This window comes from Canis lupus, chromosome 38, assembly GCF_011100685.1.
Source record: "Canis lupus familiaris isolate Mischka breed German Shepherd chromosome 38, alternate assembly UU_Cfam_GSD_1.0, whole genome shotgun sequence".
NCBI lineage: Eukaryota > Metazoa > Chordata > Mammalia > Carnivora > Canidae > Canis > Canis lupus.
In genome coordinates this window covers 16,735,271-16,751,639 of record NC_049259.1, presented here as the reverse complement: position 1 = coordinate 16,751,639, position 16,369 = coordinate 16,735,271, and the positions used below count along the sequence as shown (strand labels likewise).

General features: G+C 43.3%; 2 protein-coding genes across 2 annotated transcripts; both read left to right on the top strand.

Annotated features, from left to right (window-relative positions):
• The first annotated feature begins 3,871 nt into the window (after nt 1-3,871).
• LOC100683112 (crossover junction endonuclease MUS81-like) lies at nt 3,872-5,077 on the top strand. Its single transcript, XM_038586440.1, is given in 2 exon segments — nt 3,872-4,406; nt 4,409-5,077. Coding segments are annotated over 2 exon segments (1,197 nt in total). The 3' UTR covers nt 5,071-5,077.
• Nucleotides 5,078-5,105: 28 nt separating this feature from the next.
• On the top strand, nt 5,106-5,654 carry LOC100683037 (UPF0711 protein C18orf21 homolog). Its single transcript, XM_038586439.1, has 2 exons — nt 5,106-5,109; nt 5,193-5,654. The coding sequence occupies exons 1-2, from the start codon at nt 5,106-5,108 to the stop codon at nt 5,627-5,629; spliced, it is 441 nt and encodes a 146-aa protein (XP_038442367.1). The 3' UTR covers nt 5,630-5,654.
• The last annotated feature ends 10,715 nt before the right edge of the window (nt 5,655-16,369 follow it).

Genomic DNA, 16,369 nt, shown 5'->3' with positions numbered 1-16,369 from the left:
AGAAAAATGTTATTGAGCAAGTACAACACACCATCATTTGTGCTATATAGATTGGACTTGCAAAGACAGCTGGTTAAATTTGAAATCATATAAAAATTTGCCAATATTATGTTACTTTTTATTGCATGGAGTTGATTTATGCCGGATCCTCCATACTTAGCATACTTCAGTTCAATGAAAAGGTAAATATTTACATGTGAAGAAATTATGTGACTATTCAGAAGGCAGGTTTTATTATTTCTAAGTGAATAAAAATTTTAAAAAAAGAAAGCAAATGAAAACATTTTAAAAATAGTGACTATAAGAAAAAAGTGACTCAGAATTCATTTATAAATTTAGCCTACTTATTGAATATTTTTACAGTACTGGTGTGAATTGTGAGACACTTGTAAAAGTTTGTCTACTGGATGCCAGTGAATCTAGACTTGCATTCAATTTAAGTAAAGGCCACTGATTGCAGGAGCTAGCATGGAAAATTGCAGAGAAACTCCATCCTTAATGACCGAATGTGCGATTCTCTATCATTGAAGAAGATCGCAAATACTACTACATCTTTCCTGTTACAATAAGATTACAAGTGTCACCTGATGCTTGCTTTGTAAGGATCAAAGCCAACCCTAAAAAAAAGGCTTAGGGAAAACGTGACCCGATGTTACGTTTTCAGAAGTGTTTGGTGATGATGAAGCATGTGTGGGCTTTGAAGTAACGCCTGTCCAAATCACACTGGCACTGCTTCTCCCTCACACTCCATCAACAGAGAAAAAAGTGGCTACAAGCTGATGAGAAGGTTGTCCCGAAACACGACTTGTCAGTAGCATTCAAATATCTGTTCTTCTCCACAATTAGCACAAGGAACAATAACAATGATGGACTAAAAACTTGTCTTAGAGGTTAAAAGAAACAGAATGTTTGAGATCTCAACTTCAAGGCTTTAATTCACTAATTGGCTTTGCAGGAAAACAGCCACATTATACCACAAACAGCTTATGACATCCTATCCTTCATTATAAGAAAGCTAGTATGGCCAAAAGAGCAAGGTTATTTTTATTTGAGAGCTCTCCATTGAGCTTTTTTTTTTTTTTTTTTTTTTACCTTGAAGGCATTTGCTACTTTGTTGAACAGACCAATGAATACATAACAACAGTAAAAAAAATAGACAGCAATAAATGCCACAAGGTAGAGTACTATGGGAGTTCCAAAGGAGCAGTGTTCACTTCCGGCTTGGGGAGTTTAGGGAAGCATTCATGTGGGAAGGTCACATTTGATGGCCCAGAAAAAAATGAGCAAGATATACATTGACAGTTGGTGGAACAGCATTCTATGTAAAAGAAAGCGTAGACAAAGACTTGCTGCACTAAAGCCCAAAGGGAAGGAAGGGTGCCTGATGCCGAAAGGTCTAGGAGCCATGACACCAGATCACCAGGGCCTTGGAGACCCAACTGGGGTCTGCTTCTTCCTCTGTAGGCTTGTGAGGAGTCTTTAAAGGCATCTGAGCAGGGAGTGACACCATCAGGTTCTGCTTTAAGAAGATTTATCCCCCAACAGTGGATGAGATAAGCTGGAGGCAGGAGAAATGAGCTGCAAAAAGATCAATTAAGAGGCAGTTAGCAAGGTCTCGATAAGAGATAATGAGGGCCTAAGTTGGCCTGGAGACATGGAAATGGCAGGAGGGAGATGAGAGAGAGAACTAGTTCGCTGTCAGACCTGTCAGATTCCCGACTGAGCCAGGGTGAGGGACAAGCAGGGGGCAGGAAGGAGGTCCTGCGCTGGGTTGTTCAGCCCTGTGATGAGGGTGGCTTTCACAGAAACAGGGAAGGATGTGTGGGTTGGAAGACTAATTGAATTTGAATATCTGGCCTTTGAGAGGTCGGCAGGACATCCAGACAGACATAGCTAATGGGCAGGTGGAGAAAAGAGCCCTCGAGCTCTGTGGCGGCGAATGCTGAAGACAGAGCAACCCTGAATCTTGTGTCCCTTCTCTTCAAGAAGTCAAGTTCCAGAGCATTTTTCTGACAGGAGCATTTAATCAGCATTATTTTCCACATTATCTGTATTTGTACCTACAGAGAGATTGCCAGCGGTCTGTATGATGAGCCTCCACCACCATGAAAAGTGTTAGTATGCACTGGAAAGCGTGCAGTGTCTTCTGGAAAGTTCTCCACAAGAAATTATATTCCCCTAACACACAGCATCCATGGGATTATCCGGGAGGATTGTCCCCGTTTCAGAAAACAAACAACAAAACCCTGATGATAAGGGAAACCGAGGTATCACTTTAGGCAAACAGGGAGTGTGTGATAAATGCATGTGGGTTGGTGGATCCCTGGCCTCTGCTCCTGACAAAGGAGGGATATGATATGAATTGAAGGAGCAGAGGCAGCTGTGTGGTATAGGAGGACTGTGTCACCGGGGAAGCAATGGCACAGCCCTGGGAGCACCAGTCTCTCTCGGAGTCCAGCTGCTGGGGCTGGTTGAGGCTCTGGGCTTCCGACTCTCCCCCTTGATCAACTATTGACAATTGACCCTTGGCATCGCTACCCCTTCACTGTTTATCTCTGCACTTGCTCTCCCAGGATCTAAATCACTTCTTCAACATCTGAGCCAGGGGCAGCTCCCTCCTGCCCTCCTCACCCCTGCAAGAGAGCCAGGCTCACCTGCCCTCCATCCCTGTAGGCTATGCACTGCACCCTAGGCACCCTGCCCATTTGATCTCCCTTTCACCCTACTCCAAATATCCAAATATCAGCTCTAAGATCTTCCTCATCCTCCTAGGAAGTGCAATGCAGCACTGGGCTTGGACAAGTCTCTGGGGAAACTGGTTTCTGTAGCTTCTGGGGGTTTCAGGCTGCAAAATCTATGAGAGGAGGATGTTTATCACAGCATGTTGCTGCCGCCCTGAGCCCTGTCTGCCCTGCACTGAGAGTACAAAGTCCATGTACCCCCATCTGGCTTGTTTACCCTGTGCTCAGTGAACTGAGCACACGCTGACCAGCAGTAAGGGTGCTTGGTAGGGACTCGGCAGCATAAGTCATGGGCCAAGGAAGCAAGGAGTGCGGCCCAAGGAGTAGAACCCAGAGGGTTCTTTCTCTTTCCTCTCAGTTTGAGTAGGAAGGAAGGGTTCTACACATATCTTCTCTCGTTAGCCCTTCAATCAGTACTAGAAAAATAAAGAACACACACAACACTTAAGTAGAGTGCCATTAAAATTCCTTCTTCTAGGGATCCCTGGGTGGTGCAGCGGTTTAGCGCCTGCCTTTGGCCCAGGGCGCGATCCTGGAGACCCGGGATCGAATCCCACGTCGGGCTCCCAGTGCATGGAGCCTGCTTCTCCCTCTGCCTGTGTCTCTGCCTCTCTCTCTCTCTCTGTGACTATCATAAATAAATAAAAAAATTTTTTTAAAAATTCCTTCTTCTAGAATAGTCTTAGGAAAATCAAGAGAGATTCCCATTTATGCTGCAGCAGCACCAGGTTTGACTGGAAGTCAAGAGCCTAGACTAGAATCAGCATTTAAATCTGCTACTCAAGGGCACCAGGGTGGCTCATTGGTTGAACATCTGCCTTTAGCTCAGGGCATGATCCCGGGGTCCTGGGATTGAGTCCAGCATCGGGCTCGCCGCAAGGAGCTTGCTTCTCCCTCTGCCTATGTCTCTGCCTTTCTGTGTCTCTCATGACTAAGTAAATAAAATCTAAATAAATAAATAAATAAACAAACAAACAAATAAATAAATTTACTACTCCAGGCTCTTTGACCTTGAACTAATTACTTAAACTTTATGGTTCTGAGTGGCCTTATCTATCACCTAGAGATGACAGACGGATCTACTCAAAGGTCTGGTGTACAAACAGGCAGTAGGATGTATGAAGTGGCCCATGCATTGGAAGTGGGGGCCATCATGGCAGAGATGTGCCCAGGAAGCTCCCAGGGTGGCTCTTGGGAGTACTCGACCCTGGCCAGCCCTCCGCTCCCTCCTCCACAGGAACCTGGTTCTCAGGACACACCAGCCAGCCAGGTACTCGCTGACTCCGGAGGGTCTGGAGCTGGCCCAGAAGCTGGCTGAGTCAGAGGGCCTGAGCTCACTGGATGTGGGCTTCAGGCCAGAGGAGCCCCCTGGGAAAGAGCCAGAAGTGCCAGGAGTGGCCTCTGCTGATCTTGGTGCTAGTGAAGGGAGTGTCCAGCAGCTGCCACTGGAGCTTGGGCCTGGAGAGTACAGGGTGCTGTTGTGTGTGGACGTTGGCAAAGCCAAGGGGGCAGGGCACAGGCCAGAATTGCTCCTGGAGCTACAGCGGCTGCATGTGACCCACGTAGTGCGCAAGTTGCATGTCGGGGACTTTGTGTGGGTGGCTCAGGAGACCAGGCCCAGAGACCCAGCAAGACCTGGGGAGCTCGTCCCGGACCACATCGTGGAGCCAAGCGGCTAGATGATCTGGATCTGTGCAGCAGCATCACAGATGGCCGCTTCCGAGAGCAGAAGTTCCGGCTGAAGCGCTGTGGTCTGGGGCACAGAGTACACCTGGTGGAGGAGCATGGCTCTGCAAACCACCTTAGCCTTCCTGAGGGCACGCTGCTGCAGGCTGTCACCAACACTCAGGTCGTCGATGGCTTCTTTGCGAAGCGCACAGCAGACATCAAGGAGTCAGCTGCCTACCTGGCCCTCTAGACGCGGGGCTTGCAGAGGCTCTACCAGGGCCATACCCTACGCAGTCGCCCCTGGGGAACCTCAGGGGATCCTGAATCAAGGCCTGGGCCCTCCCCACAGCCTCTCTGCTCACTCCTCACCTTCAGTGACTTCAGCTCGGGAGCCACGAAGAACAAGGCCCAGTGTGTGCACGAGGTGTTCGCCAGGCAGCTGACGCAGGTGCGGGGAGTGAGTGGGGAGAAGGCAGCAGCCATAGTGGGCCAGTACAGCACCCCTGCCAGCCTCCTGGCAGCCTGTGACGCCTGTGTCACCCCCAAGGAACAGGAGATGCTGCTGAGCACCATCAAGTGTGGTCGACTGCAGAGGAATCTGGGGCCTGCTCTGAGCAGAATCTTTTCCCAGCTCTACTGCTGCTACAGCCCTCTGACCTGAGCCATCCCGTGAGGCCGACTACACCCCCCCCCTTCATGAGCTAGCCAGCCTTTTAATCAGAATCCACTGGGCTACAATAAAAATATAAGTATTTGCAGCTTAAAAAAAAAAAAAGGTGCTAGTTCTTAACCGAGAGGCAAGAAATTGTACACTCAGTTTTAAAGAAGCAAAAATTTTGAAAAAATACAAAGACTCCAAAGGTGTATTGTTGACTACTTGTAAAACATGCAACAGAACAGTTAAACATCATGGTAAAAGTAGAAGCTTTCTCTCAGCACTGAAGAGCAGTCCTACCACTCCTACGAGTAAGCTCAGCCTGAAGACACCAGAGAGAAAGACTCCGAGTTCTGCAAAGCTGAGTCATATGTATGGCTCCAAAGGCAAGAGCCCTGCCTCGATATTCAGGACACCTACATCTGGACAATCAACACCCACTTGTGCCTCAAAGAATATGAGCAAAAGAAAGAAACACCTTTCTCAACTAAAAATGTTGCTTAGTCAAAGTGAAACCCAAAAGAACTCAAAGGTGGACTTCAGGAATTTCTTATTGTCTTTGTAAAAGATGGGCTGTGAAAATAAATGTTTAATGCAATTCTGAAAAAAAAAAAAAAACTAAGCACAGTTTCTCGTGAACATTTAAGGGACTCTCTGCTCACCAAACACAGGATGATGGAGAACCCTATTTCCCTCTGATCTATTGGAAAATAGTCCCAGCATTGAGCCAAAATTTTTGTGCCAGGTCCCCAGAGTCCTATTTTAAAAGTCCAGAGCTCTGAAGCAAAACTAAAAAGGGATCCCTTCTCTGACCTGCTACTCAGGGACCCTGGAGAGTCACGAGACATGGTAGGTACAGGTGACGTCGCCAAATTTTGTGATAACAGAACAGGCTATCCAGGGCTGAGAGAATGCCGGTGGTATTTTTTGGCACATGTGACTTTAGCAAAACTGTAGACCAGGCAAAGCTGGTCTTCACAAAGAATTACATTTTTTAGTTGCATACTCTCAGTCCAAATTGGCAACTCAAGACCTCACAAGTCTTTTTTTTTTTTCTGTTTCCTAGATTTGCTTAAACAAAAATGTTATTCATGATTTTCTTGCTTCATTTTAGATGAGATTTACTTTAGACATTCAGAAAATAATAAAGCATGCATCCATATGCCCATCACGTGGATTTAATAGATTTTGAATTTTTGTTATCCTGGCTTCATGTTTTCTTTTTCATTTTTATTATTTTTGTAAATGAAATAAAACATCAGATGTAAATCAAATCTTCATTTTCTGTTACTTTTCTCTACCTGACCCCTAGAGAGAAACAGTAAGTATCCTGAGGTTGGTGTATATTATTTCCTTGAATGTTTTTTAAAAAACAATTTTTTGTATAGAAATCTATTCCTAAATTATAATATTTATATATATTATCATCATAGATTTCCTTTTGTGTGTGTGATTATTTATTTATTTATTTATTATTATTATTTTTTAATTGGAGTTCGATTTACCACAGATTTCCTTTTGCAACTTGCTTTTTTTCACTCTACATCATATTCTGAAATTTTTAATCATTTCAAATGCTGTGAAAAAAGCAGGTTTTTTTTTTCTTTTTATGCTGCTTTGAACATTTCTCCCTGCCTCTTGTGTACTTATGGAAGAATTTTCCATAACACGGAGCCTAAGAATATATTTTCAACTTTACTAGATATGCCAAATCACTCTCCGAAGTGATTGAGCCAATTTGTATTCTCACCAGAAGTGAATGAGTATTTTCATTTTCCTATACTTTTGCCAACGTTTGCTATTATCAGACTTCTATATTTTTTGCCAGTTTTGTGGGAATGAAATAGTATCTATTGTTTTCATATGCATTTCCTGGTTACCCATGGATTTGGGCAGTTTCTCATATATTTAATGATAATTTGTTTCTCTTTATGGGTTGCCTATTTATATCCACTACATATTTTTCTAATGGGTAGTGTCTTACCAAGTTGGGAGTTCTGTAAAGTTAGCTATATGCAATGCAAACATCTTCTTTTCAGTAGCTTATCTTTTTTTTATCTATCTATATAAAGTACAATTTTAAGATATCCATGTATATCAATATTTTCCTTTAAGATCTGTGGGTTTTGTGCATTGTCTAACAAATTATTCCCTATGTAGAAATAAGAATATTTTTCTGTATTTTCTCCAAAAGGTGTCAAAATTTTCATTATATGTATATGCATATATGTGTATATATATATATATATGTACACTTAACAATTTGAAACTGTGTATGTGTCTGTGATATAGGGGCTTTTTAATTTTCTTTTTTTAAGATTTTATTTATTTGAGAGAGAAGGTAAGCACTAGGAGTGGAGAGAGGCAGAAGGAGAGGGAGAAGCAGGCTCCCTACTGAGCAGGGACTCCAATGCGGGGCTTGATCCCAGGACCCTGGGATCATGACCTGAGCCTAAAGCAGACCCTTAACTGACTGAGCCACCCAGGGGCTCTTCAAATATTTTTTAATTAATATTTTCATTTCTTCTCTGTTTCATAAATTATCTTTTTTTTCATGGTTAAAGAACAGGGACATCCAATTTCTACTTGGTATTTGTTTATCTTGTGGCACTGCCCTCAGAGAACAGGGTCAGCAGATCAGATCCTCAGAGTTTGTTAAACATGTGCCAATGCATTGTTTCGAGAAAACCATTTAAGATGCAGAGACACATTCTACCTCTTGAAGATTATCACTTAAGCTGTGCTGTGCTGATGTGATGTCTTTGGGAAATCAGAGCCAAATCTTTTGCTTTATTTTTTTACCGTAGATTCCAAGTATTCTAAATTGTGTAGGGGAAAGAAACCATTTTCAGCCCAAGAATACAGAAGCATCAGTAATCATGAAGCTTCATAAAAACCCCAGTTTATTTTAAAGGGTTAAAAAAAAATCCCTGAACACACAAAAGGTCATACAATAAGCTCACCTTTTCTGGAATACCCTCTTGTAGGTGTCCATCTGCTCCATGCTAGTGCCAGTTGTAGTCTCATAACAGGTGGTGTAGGCAAAAGGGTTGCAAAAGTTCTCCTTCTCAAATGTTTTATTTCATTAATTTCAAAATGCACATTTGGAGTAAAATTTTGAAACCCCCGAGTAGGACCGTGATAACAATATTGGGTATTATTATTATTTTTTAAAGATTTTACTTATTTATTCCTGAGAGACAGAGAGAGAGAGAGGTAGAGACACAAGCAGAGGGAGAAGCAGGCGCCCTGAGGGGAGCCTGTGGCAGGATTCGATCCCAGGACCCCAGGATCATAACCTGAGCCTAAGGCTGATGCTCAACCACTAAGCCACCCAGGTGCTCCCGGCTTATAATTTTAATTGGCAGCTCTTTCCTGCCACCCCCTCCACTTTATAAAATGAAGGGGAACCTTAGAAACTTAAGGTGTCTTAGCTTAGATGAATGACATTTCAGTCACCTGGGATTCCACAGGTAAAATTCTTTCCTTCATCTTCCAGGCCCTGAATTAAATCTGTGATCTTGTCGAGTCACTTAACCAAATTAATTAAGCCTTACGTTCTTCACTTTGTAGGATTATCGTGCAAGTAAATATGTGAGTGGATCTAAAACATGTAGACATTGACCTGAGCCCTGCTACCTCGAGAGTCCTAATCTGACAGGAACACCTGAAACCTTTAGTTCAGGGATGCCTGGGGATGCAATTAAGAGGAGACAGTGTCACTATACTCCCAACACGGCCACCAGCAGGTACAGGTCATTTCTTAGCAGTTTATCTTTTAGACCAATTCAAGCACACATTTAACAAATGCAAATGCAATCTGCTGTAAATGTGTGGAGCAGCTTTATCTCCCCGCTGAGTTTGCCATATTTACTCTCGTGGGTCCTTCTTCACACCAGGAGATCGAATCCCCTTTTCCCCACCCGGCTCCAAGGGCAAGGCTTGCCATCCAGGTGGTGGGACAGTTCCCCTCGCAGGCTTGATGAGAGCAGCCCAAGAGTGGGAATAGTGGGTATTCTTGCCAGCGTTTAGAGCCGATGTCCCCTCCACTGTTCTTCTCAGATTTGCCATGCAGTGGAGTCCCCGGCGCTGACAAGGCAAGAATTGATTTATTCCTTGGTGGAGGGATGGGGAATAATACTCAAGTTGGAAAACTCAAGCTGCTTGGCTATAATCCCCAAATTGGAACTCTCCTGCCCTCATTCTCAGCTGTCACCCAGGCCGTGTTGGGCTATCTTGTCCCACCCTGCAGCCCCTGGAGCCACAGGCTTCTGCACACCAGACACCTGTCCCTCCTGTAGACATCTCCCTTCTACCTTGGTTCTCTGCGCCCCTCTGCCTGCTAGTGGAGGAGTGGCCTTCCCCCCTACTCTGCTTTGTCTACCTCCTCTTGGCTTTGCAGAGTCCAGTGGCATGAGCCTCAGTCTTGTCACTTGGTAAATATATCGAGACGTTTGTCAAACACTTAACCTTGGCAAGTGTTTTGCCGAGTACTGAGGAGAGAATGGTAAATAAGACCCAGTTCCTGTTATCAGAGAGCACACACTCTACTGGAGGAGACCTGCCAGTGAACAGATCCCTTATAATATAACAGGTAAGAGTTATTGCAGAGATATCAGCAAAAAAATAAATATATAAATATATTTTTTTATTTTTATAAATTTATTTTTATTGGTGTTCAATTTGCCAACATATAGAATAACACCCAGTGCTCATCCCATCAAGTGCCCCCGTCAGTGCCCATCACCCAGTCACCCCCACCCCTCATCCACCTCCCCTTCCACCACCCCTAGTTTTATAAATATATTTTATAAAAATATATATATATAAAGGAAGGAAGTCATGAAGTAATGGGAACGGGTCAAAGATATGACACTAGAGCTGTATCTAGAAAGATGAATAGAGATTTACAGCATTTGGAAAGCAAGGCTTCCTGCAGAGCAAAGTATCCTGCACATAGGATTGTGCAAGGAGCTATTGGTGCTTGTATGGAAGGTGCAAGGAGTAACAGAAGATGGGACAGGAAAGGGCACCTGAGGCCCTCACAGGACAGACCTTGTACATTAAGCTAAAGCACTGGATTGTCCTGGGGCTACCAGTGAAGAGGCATATTGACTTATAAATGAGGCAGTGTGATTTTAGGTTTTTTAGAGCCAAGAGTCTGGCAGGGGTTTATGGACCAAAATGTGACCCCAGATACCCACAGACTACCTGTTGAGCTTGTCAGAAATAAAGATGCCATATTTCCTAAATCGCCTTCTGCTGGGGGTGAGCACAGGGCACAGGAATCCTTATTTTTAAAAGCCTCCTAAGACGTGTGATGACAGGCCAATTGGCTGACCTCTAGGTAGAGGATGGCCTGGAAGAGGAGATCTACCAGAAGAGACCAGTTAGTCATCTAGGATAAAAGCAGAAAGAAAAGGGGTGACTGGTTGTCTCAGTGGATTAAGCATCTGTCTTCAGCTCAGGTCCCGGGTCCCGGGATCAAACCCCCACTGCCTGCCTGGCAGGGAGTCTGCTTGTCCCTCTCCCTGTGCCTCTCCCTCTGCCCTTTCCTTCCAAGCTCCCACCCTCCCCCTCAAATACATAAAATCTTAAAAAAAAAAAATAGAGAAGATGAAGCCCTCAGGGAAACCAGGAAGGCCAGACTCAGAGGTTTGCTTATGCTGCCCCAAGACAGGCCAGGGAAACCTCTTTCTTAATGTCTTGGGCATAATGCGTCCTTCGTTCTTGCTTTATTAGTCCATTCTTTCACCCAAAAATCATTTATGGAAATTATTTATTGGCTGGGTCATCTTCCCGGCCACTGAAGATATAACAGTGCACAAAAGAACAAGTACATGAAAACAAGCAAGTAAGCAAATGCACAAGATGATTTCACCCAGTCCTAAAATTTTCGAAGAAATCAACATAGGGGGGACGCCTGGGTCGCTCAGTGGTTGAGTGTCTGCCTTCGGCTCAGGTAATGATCCCGGGGTGCTGGGATCGAGTCCTGCTTCAGGCTTCCCACAGGAAGCCTGCTTCTCTCTCTGTCTGTGTTTCTGCCTCTCTCTGTGTCTCTCATGAATACATTTTGAAAATCTTAAAAAGAAAAAAAAAGAAAGAAAGAAAAAATCAACAGAGGGTGTTGAGATACAGCTTGATGGGAAAAGTCTACCTGAAGGGATAAAATTTGAAATGAGACCTGAATTGGAAAAAAAAAAGGGGGGGGGGGGAGCCAGGCCTGAGAGTATCTGAGAGAAGAGTGAGCAAGAGCCAAGCAAGTGTGAGCTTGGCAAGAGAGGATAGGGAAGGAACAAATCACAGATTTTACAGGGACTTAACGTCCTGAGTGAGTGCTGTTAGGGTATAATTTTCAAAAGTTGAAATTATGACCTTCTTACAAATATCACTAAGATATAATATGACGTTATATATATTAATTTTTATATATACGCATATACATACCTATGCACTCATGCACAGTCAGAGATGTGGAAATATATTTGTCAATAGACGCAAACTATAAGTGACTGTACAGCGATGCCAAGCAATGTTTAGGATTATCTTTTCCACAGGGTAGAAATCAATTGTATTTCTACCAGAAAAAAAAAAAAAAACACATCTCCATTAGACAAGAGTCATTTGTATTATCCATTTTCTACAAAGTAAAAATTACAAAATAGGCTCAAACCTTATAGTAGGAGCTGATCCCAGAGGGCCACCTGGGGAGTATACAATATTCCATTAAAAGACACCCAGGAATCTCTTGCCATTTCAAATTCTTTTATAATTTTTTTTTCCTAACAGAATAGTGGGAGATGTTCTGGAAAGTTGAAAGCAGGAGAGGGGCACGGTCTGATTTGCATTCGGAAAAGAATACCTTGACTGGTTTTTTCCTCATACTGTGTGTACTGGTTATTACTGACTGATGATAAGCCTCCTTTTTCACAATAGATTTTGAGTTTCTTAAGAGCAGGGGTTGTGACTTTGCTAACACCTTGTCTGGTAAAATGGTTCATAGTCACAAATGTTTGGTAAATGAATGAGGAATCGAATGGCCTTGGTACTGATAGGACACGGCATTCGATGACACAGAATTTCAAGTTTCTGGATTGGGAATTTGTGAGGATGCTCATGGCACTTACAGAGTTGGAGAATATGGGATTTGGGACAGATTTTGGAGGGAAGATATGATTGCCTCTCTTTAGTGCTTTTTGAAACTTCTGTGAGAGACTGGCTAGACCTTCCCCAAAGCTGGTTCCCCCTGAGTGCGAGGCCGGAACCCCTTCCAGCCTGGCTCCTATGTGGTTAGACGTGCTGTGTTGCTGTGCTCTGGCCAGTGGAGTTTGAGTAGTAGGGATGTAGGTCCCTACCAGGTTGGGCTCATCAATCTGCCGACTTACAGCCCTCTTCTTCCTTCCTCTACTGGCTGATGTCAACAACCAGAGTCTCCTTGGAAGACACACGTTGATGTTGGCAAAGCCCCATCAGCCTAGAAATGGAGGATTTAGTCTCTGCTTGCTCTAGGTTCCCACGGTATTTAAAAATACCAAAAATTGTATTTTTATATAGCATTTGTTCTATTTTGTTTTAGAGTATGATCATGTCCATTTTAATCTTGCTCTTGCAATTGCAAACCTGTAGTGTCGTGTTTCTCAGAGGGGTGTTATTTGTATTATGCATGAGGCAATTACTGTGTGGGATTGGGCTTGGTTTACCCAAGGTCCATCCACTAACTGCCTGGAGCTCTCCCCACCCCAGACCTCCCCACCTCACACAGTGGTAAATGGGACAAAACCATCCTTAGTTTAACAACTTCTAGAGCCTAATGTTCAGGATACTACATTTTTTCTGTCTTTGATACAATGAACGTGATGCAAGAGAAAGAACTTAAGTCAAAAAGAGCAAGTGTCAAACCCTTGCTCTGTCTTTCACTTGCTCGGTAATTTTAGGGGAGTCTCTTATTTTTCCTTTAGCTTCTTTATTTTCATCTATCAATGGAGGTCAATAGATTCTACTCCACGGGGTGATTTTAGATTTTAGGAATAATATGCAAAGACTTTTTTTGGAGTAGGTGTTTAATATATTTTTTGTTTCTATATCTCCTCTGATCTTACTTAAATTAAATCAAAATTAAGAACCATTTATTACCATGTTCTCTCTTTTGGAAAATGTCTGTGGCTCAAAAACTATTTTTAAGGGAATGTGTATGTGCGTGATATTTTAGGTATATGTGTCTATTGGCATGAGATTGAGAAAAGTTAAATGGGGAAGAGTAGACTTTAACTCATATTTCTTATTTTTGGTTATATTATTTAATTCACTGAGGCCATCAACAGCATAAATGACTTTTGTAGTTTGGAAAGAAACATTCTAGAGAATCTAAAAATAATTTTTGAATTGATTACGTTGGATTGGAAAGCATCATGCTTCATTTGGTAAGAAAGCAAAGGATGTGCTCATGGGCTGCTTCTGACAGATTTTTGGTTTGGTTCGTTTTTAGGGTAGAAATTTAAAAGTAGAAGAAAATGAGATCTTTCCAAGTCTACCTGAAATAAAATCGGAAGTGCTATCTCAGAGAGCTTGATCATGATGGATCCGCCACTGGGAATTAGCAGGGAGGGCCACTTGCCCACATGTGAGACTGTCTCCAGTGATGCCACAGACCTGTGCTCTGCAGCCTGGCTCCACAGAAACAGGGAGACAACCTCAGAGAATACACAATGATCTCCCCTTCCCCTAAAGGTGCTGCTGTGGGGTTTCTGTGTGCCTGGAGCCAGGAGGACTCCACCTGGGCTGGGGTCTCCAGTTCTTTCTCTGAGAAATGCAAGACAGGGGCAGGGCCAACAGAATAAGAAAAACATAGCATTTTGCTACCCAGGAAAGGCAATAGTCTGGAGATATTTCACACTTTAGGAAATCAGGGCCTTTATGCCTTACTTGCCTGATGGTAGACACTAAATAAATATTTGTATTCTTTAAGAAAAACTATGACTAAGGGAGTGCCTGGGTGGCTCAGTCCGTTGAGCGTGGCACTCTTGATTTCTGCTCAGGTCATGATGTCAGATCGTCATCTCAGGTTGGTGAGATCGAGCCCTGCATCAGGATCTGCACTCAGCAGGACATCTGCTTGAGATTCTCTCTCTCCCTCTCTCTCTCTCTTCCTCTCTGCCCCTGCCCCCCTTCCTAAAATAAATAAATAAATAAATAAATAAATAAATAAATAAATAAATAAATATCTTTTCTTAAAGATTTTATTTATTTTTTGTATTTTTTTATTGGAGTTCAATTTGCCAACATATAGCATAACACCCAGTACTCACCCCTCAAGTGCCCCCCTCAGTGCCTGTCACCCAGTCACCCCAACCCCACTCCCACCTCCCCTTCCACTACCCCTTGTTTGTTTCCCAGAGTTAGGTGTCTCTCATGTTTTGTGACCCTCACTGATATTTTCACTCATTTTTCTCCTTTCCCCTTTATTCCCTTTCACTATTTTTTATATTCCCCAAATGAATGAGACCATATGATGATTGTCCTTCTCCGATTGACTTAATTCACTCAGCATAATACCCTCCAGTTCCATCCACATCAAAGCAAATGGTTGGGTATTCACCCTTTCTAATGGCTAAGTAATATCCCATTGCATATATAGACCACATCTTCTTTATCCATTCATCTGTCGATGGACACCAAGGCTCCTTCCACAGTGTGGCTATTGTGGCCATTGCTGCTATAAACATCGGGGCGCAGGTGTCCCGGCGTTTCACTGCATCTGTATCTTTGGGGTAAATCCCCAGTAGTGCAATTGCTGGGTCATAGGGTAGCTCTATTTTTAACTCTTTGAGGAACCTCCACACAGTTTTCCAGAGTGGCTGCCCCAGTTCACATTCCCACCAAAAGTGCAGGAGGTTTCCCTTTTCTCCACATCCTCTCCATTTGTTGTTTCCTGTCTCATTAATATTCCCCATTCTCACTGGTGTGAGGTGGGATCTCATTGTGTTTTTGATGTGTATATCCCTGATGGCCAGTGATGTGGAGCATTTTCTCATGTGCTTGTTGGCCATGTCTATGTCTTCCCCTGTGAGATATCTGTTCATATCTTTTGCCCATTTCATGATTGGATTGTTTCTTTGGTGTTGAGTTTAATAAGTTCTTTATAGATCTTGGATACTGGCCCTTTATCTGATAGGTCATTTGCAAATACCTTCTCCCATTCTTTAGGTTGTCTTATAGTTTTGTTGACTGTTTCTTTTGCTGTGTAGAAGTTTTCTATCTTTTTTAAGATTTATTTATTTGTGAGAGACACATAGAAAGAGAGGCAGAAACACAGGCAGAGGGAGAAGTAGGCTCCTCGCAGAGAGCCTGATGTGGGACTCGATCCCAGATCCTGGGGTCACGCCCTGAGCCGAAGGCAGACACCCAACCGCTGAGCTGCCCAGGCATCCCTATCTTGATTAAGTCCCAATAATTCATTTTTGCTTTTGTTTCCCTTGCCTTCATAGATGTATCTTGCAAGAAGTTGCTGTGGCCAAGTTCTAAAAGGTGTTGCCTGTGTTCTCCTCTAGGATTTTGAGGGATTCTTGTCTCACATTTAGATCTTTCATCCATTTTGAGTTTTTTTATCTTTGTGTATGGTGTAAGAGAATGGTCTAGTTTCATTCCTCTGCATGTGACTGCCCAATGTTCTCAGCACCATTTATTGAAGAGACTGTCCTTTTTCCAGTGGCTGGTCTTTCCTGCTTTGTTGAATATTAGTTGACCATAGAGTTGAGGGCCCAAGATTTTATTTATTTGAGAGAGGGAAAGTGAGCAAACAAGATGGAGAGAGCACCAGTGGAGGGAGAGGGAGAAGCCGACTTCCCACTGAGCAGGGAGCATGATGTGGGGCTGGATCCCAGGACTCTGAGGTCATGACCTGAGCTGAAGGCAGATGCTTAACTGAGCCACCCAGTCCCCCTAAAATAAATACATCTTTTTAAAAAGAAAGAAAGCAAGAAAACCTATGAATAAATGAATCCACTTGCTATCACTCTCCCATCAGAAAGAACATATATGTGTGCACATGTAGGTTCAATGAGATGGGATCTTTATAATTATAGACCAGTAAGAGTGACAGGGCAAAGCAAGAAGGAATAACACATGATGTGCCCAGGTATATGTTTAATCAGTGCTGGAATCCAGATTCTTTTTTTTTTTTTTTCTTAAGGGTAGAGACCAGAGAGTTAGGGAAAGATTGTTCATGAGAGCTCCTATGCCCAAACTAAATGCAAGACAGAGAGGGTGATCTTCTCTGAGCTCTCCCCAGATGCGTTACCCTCGTGTA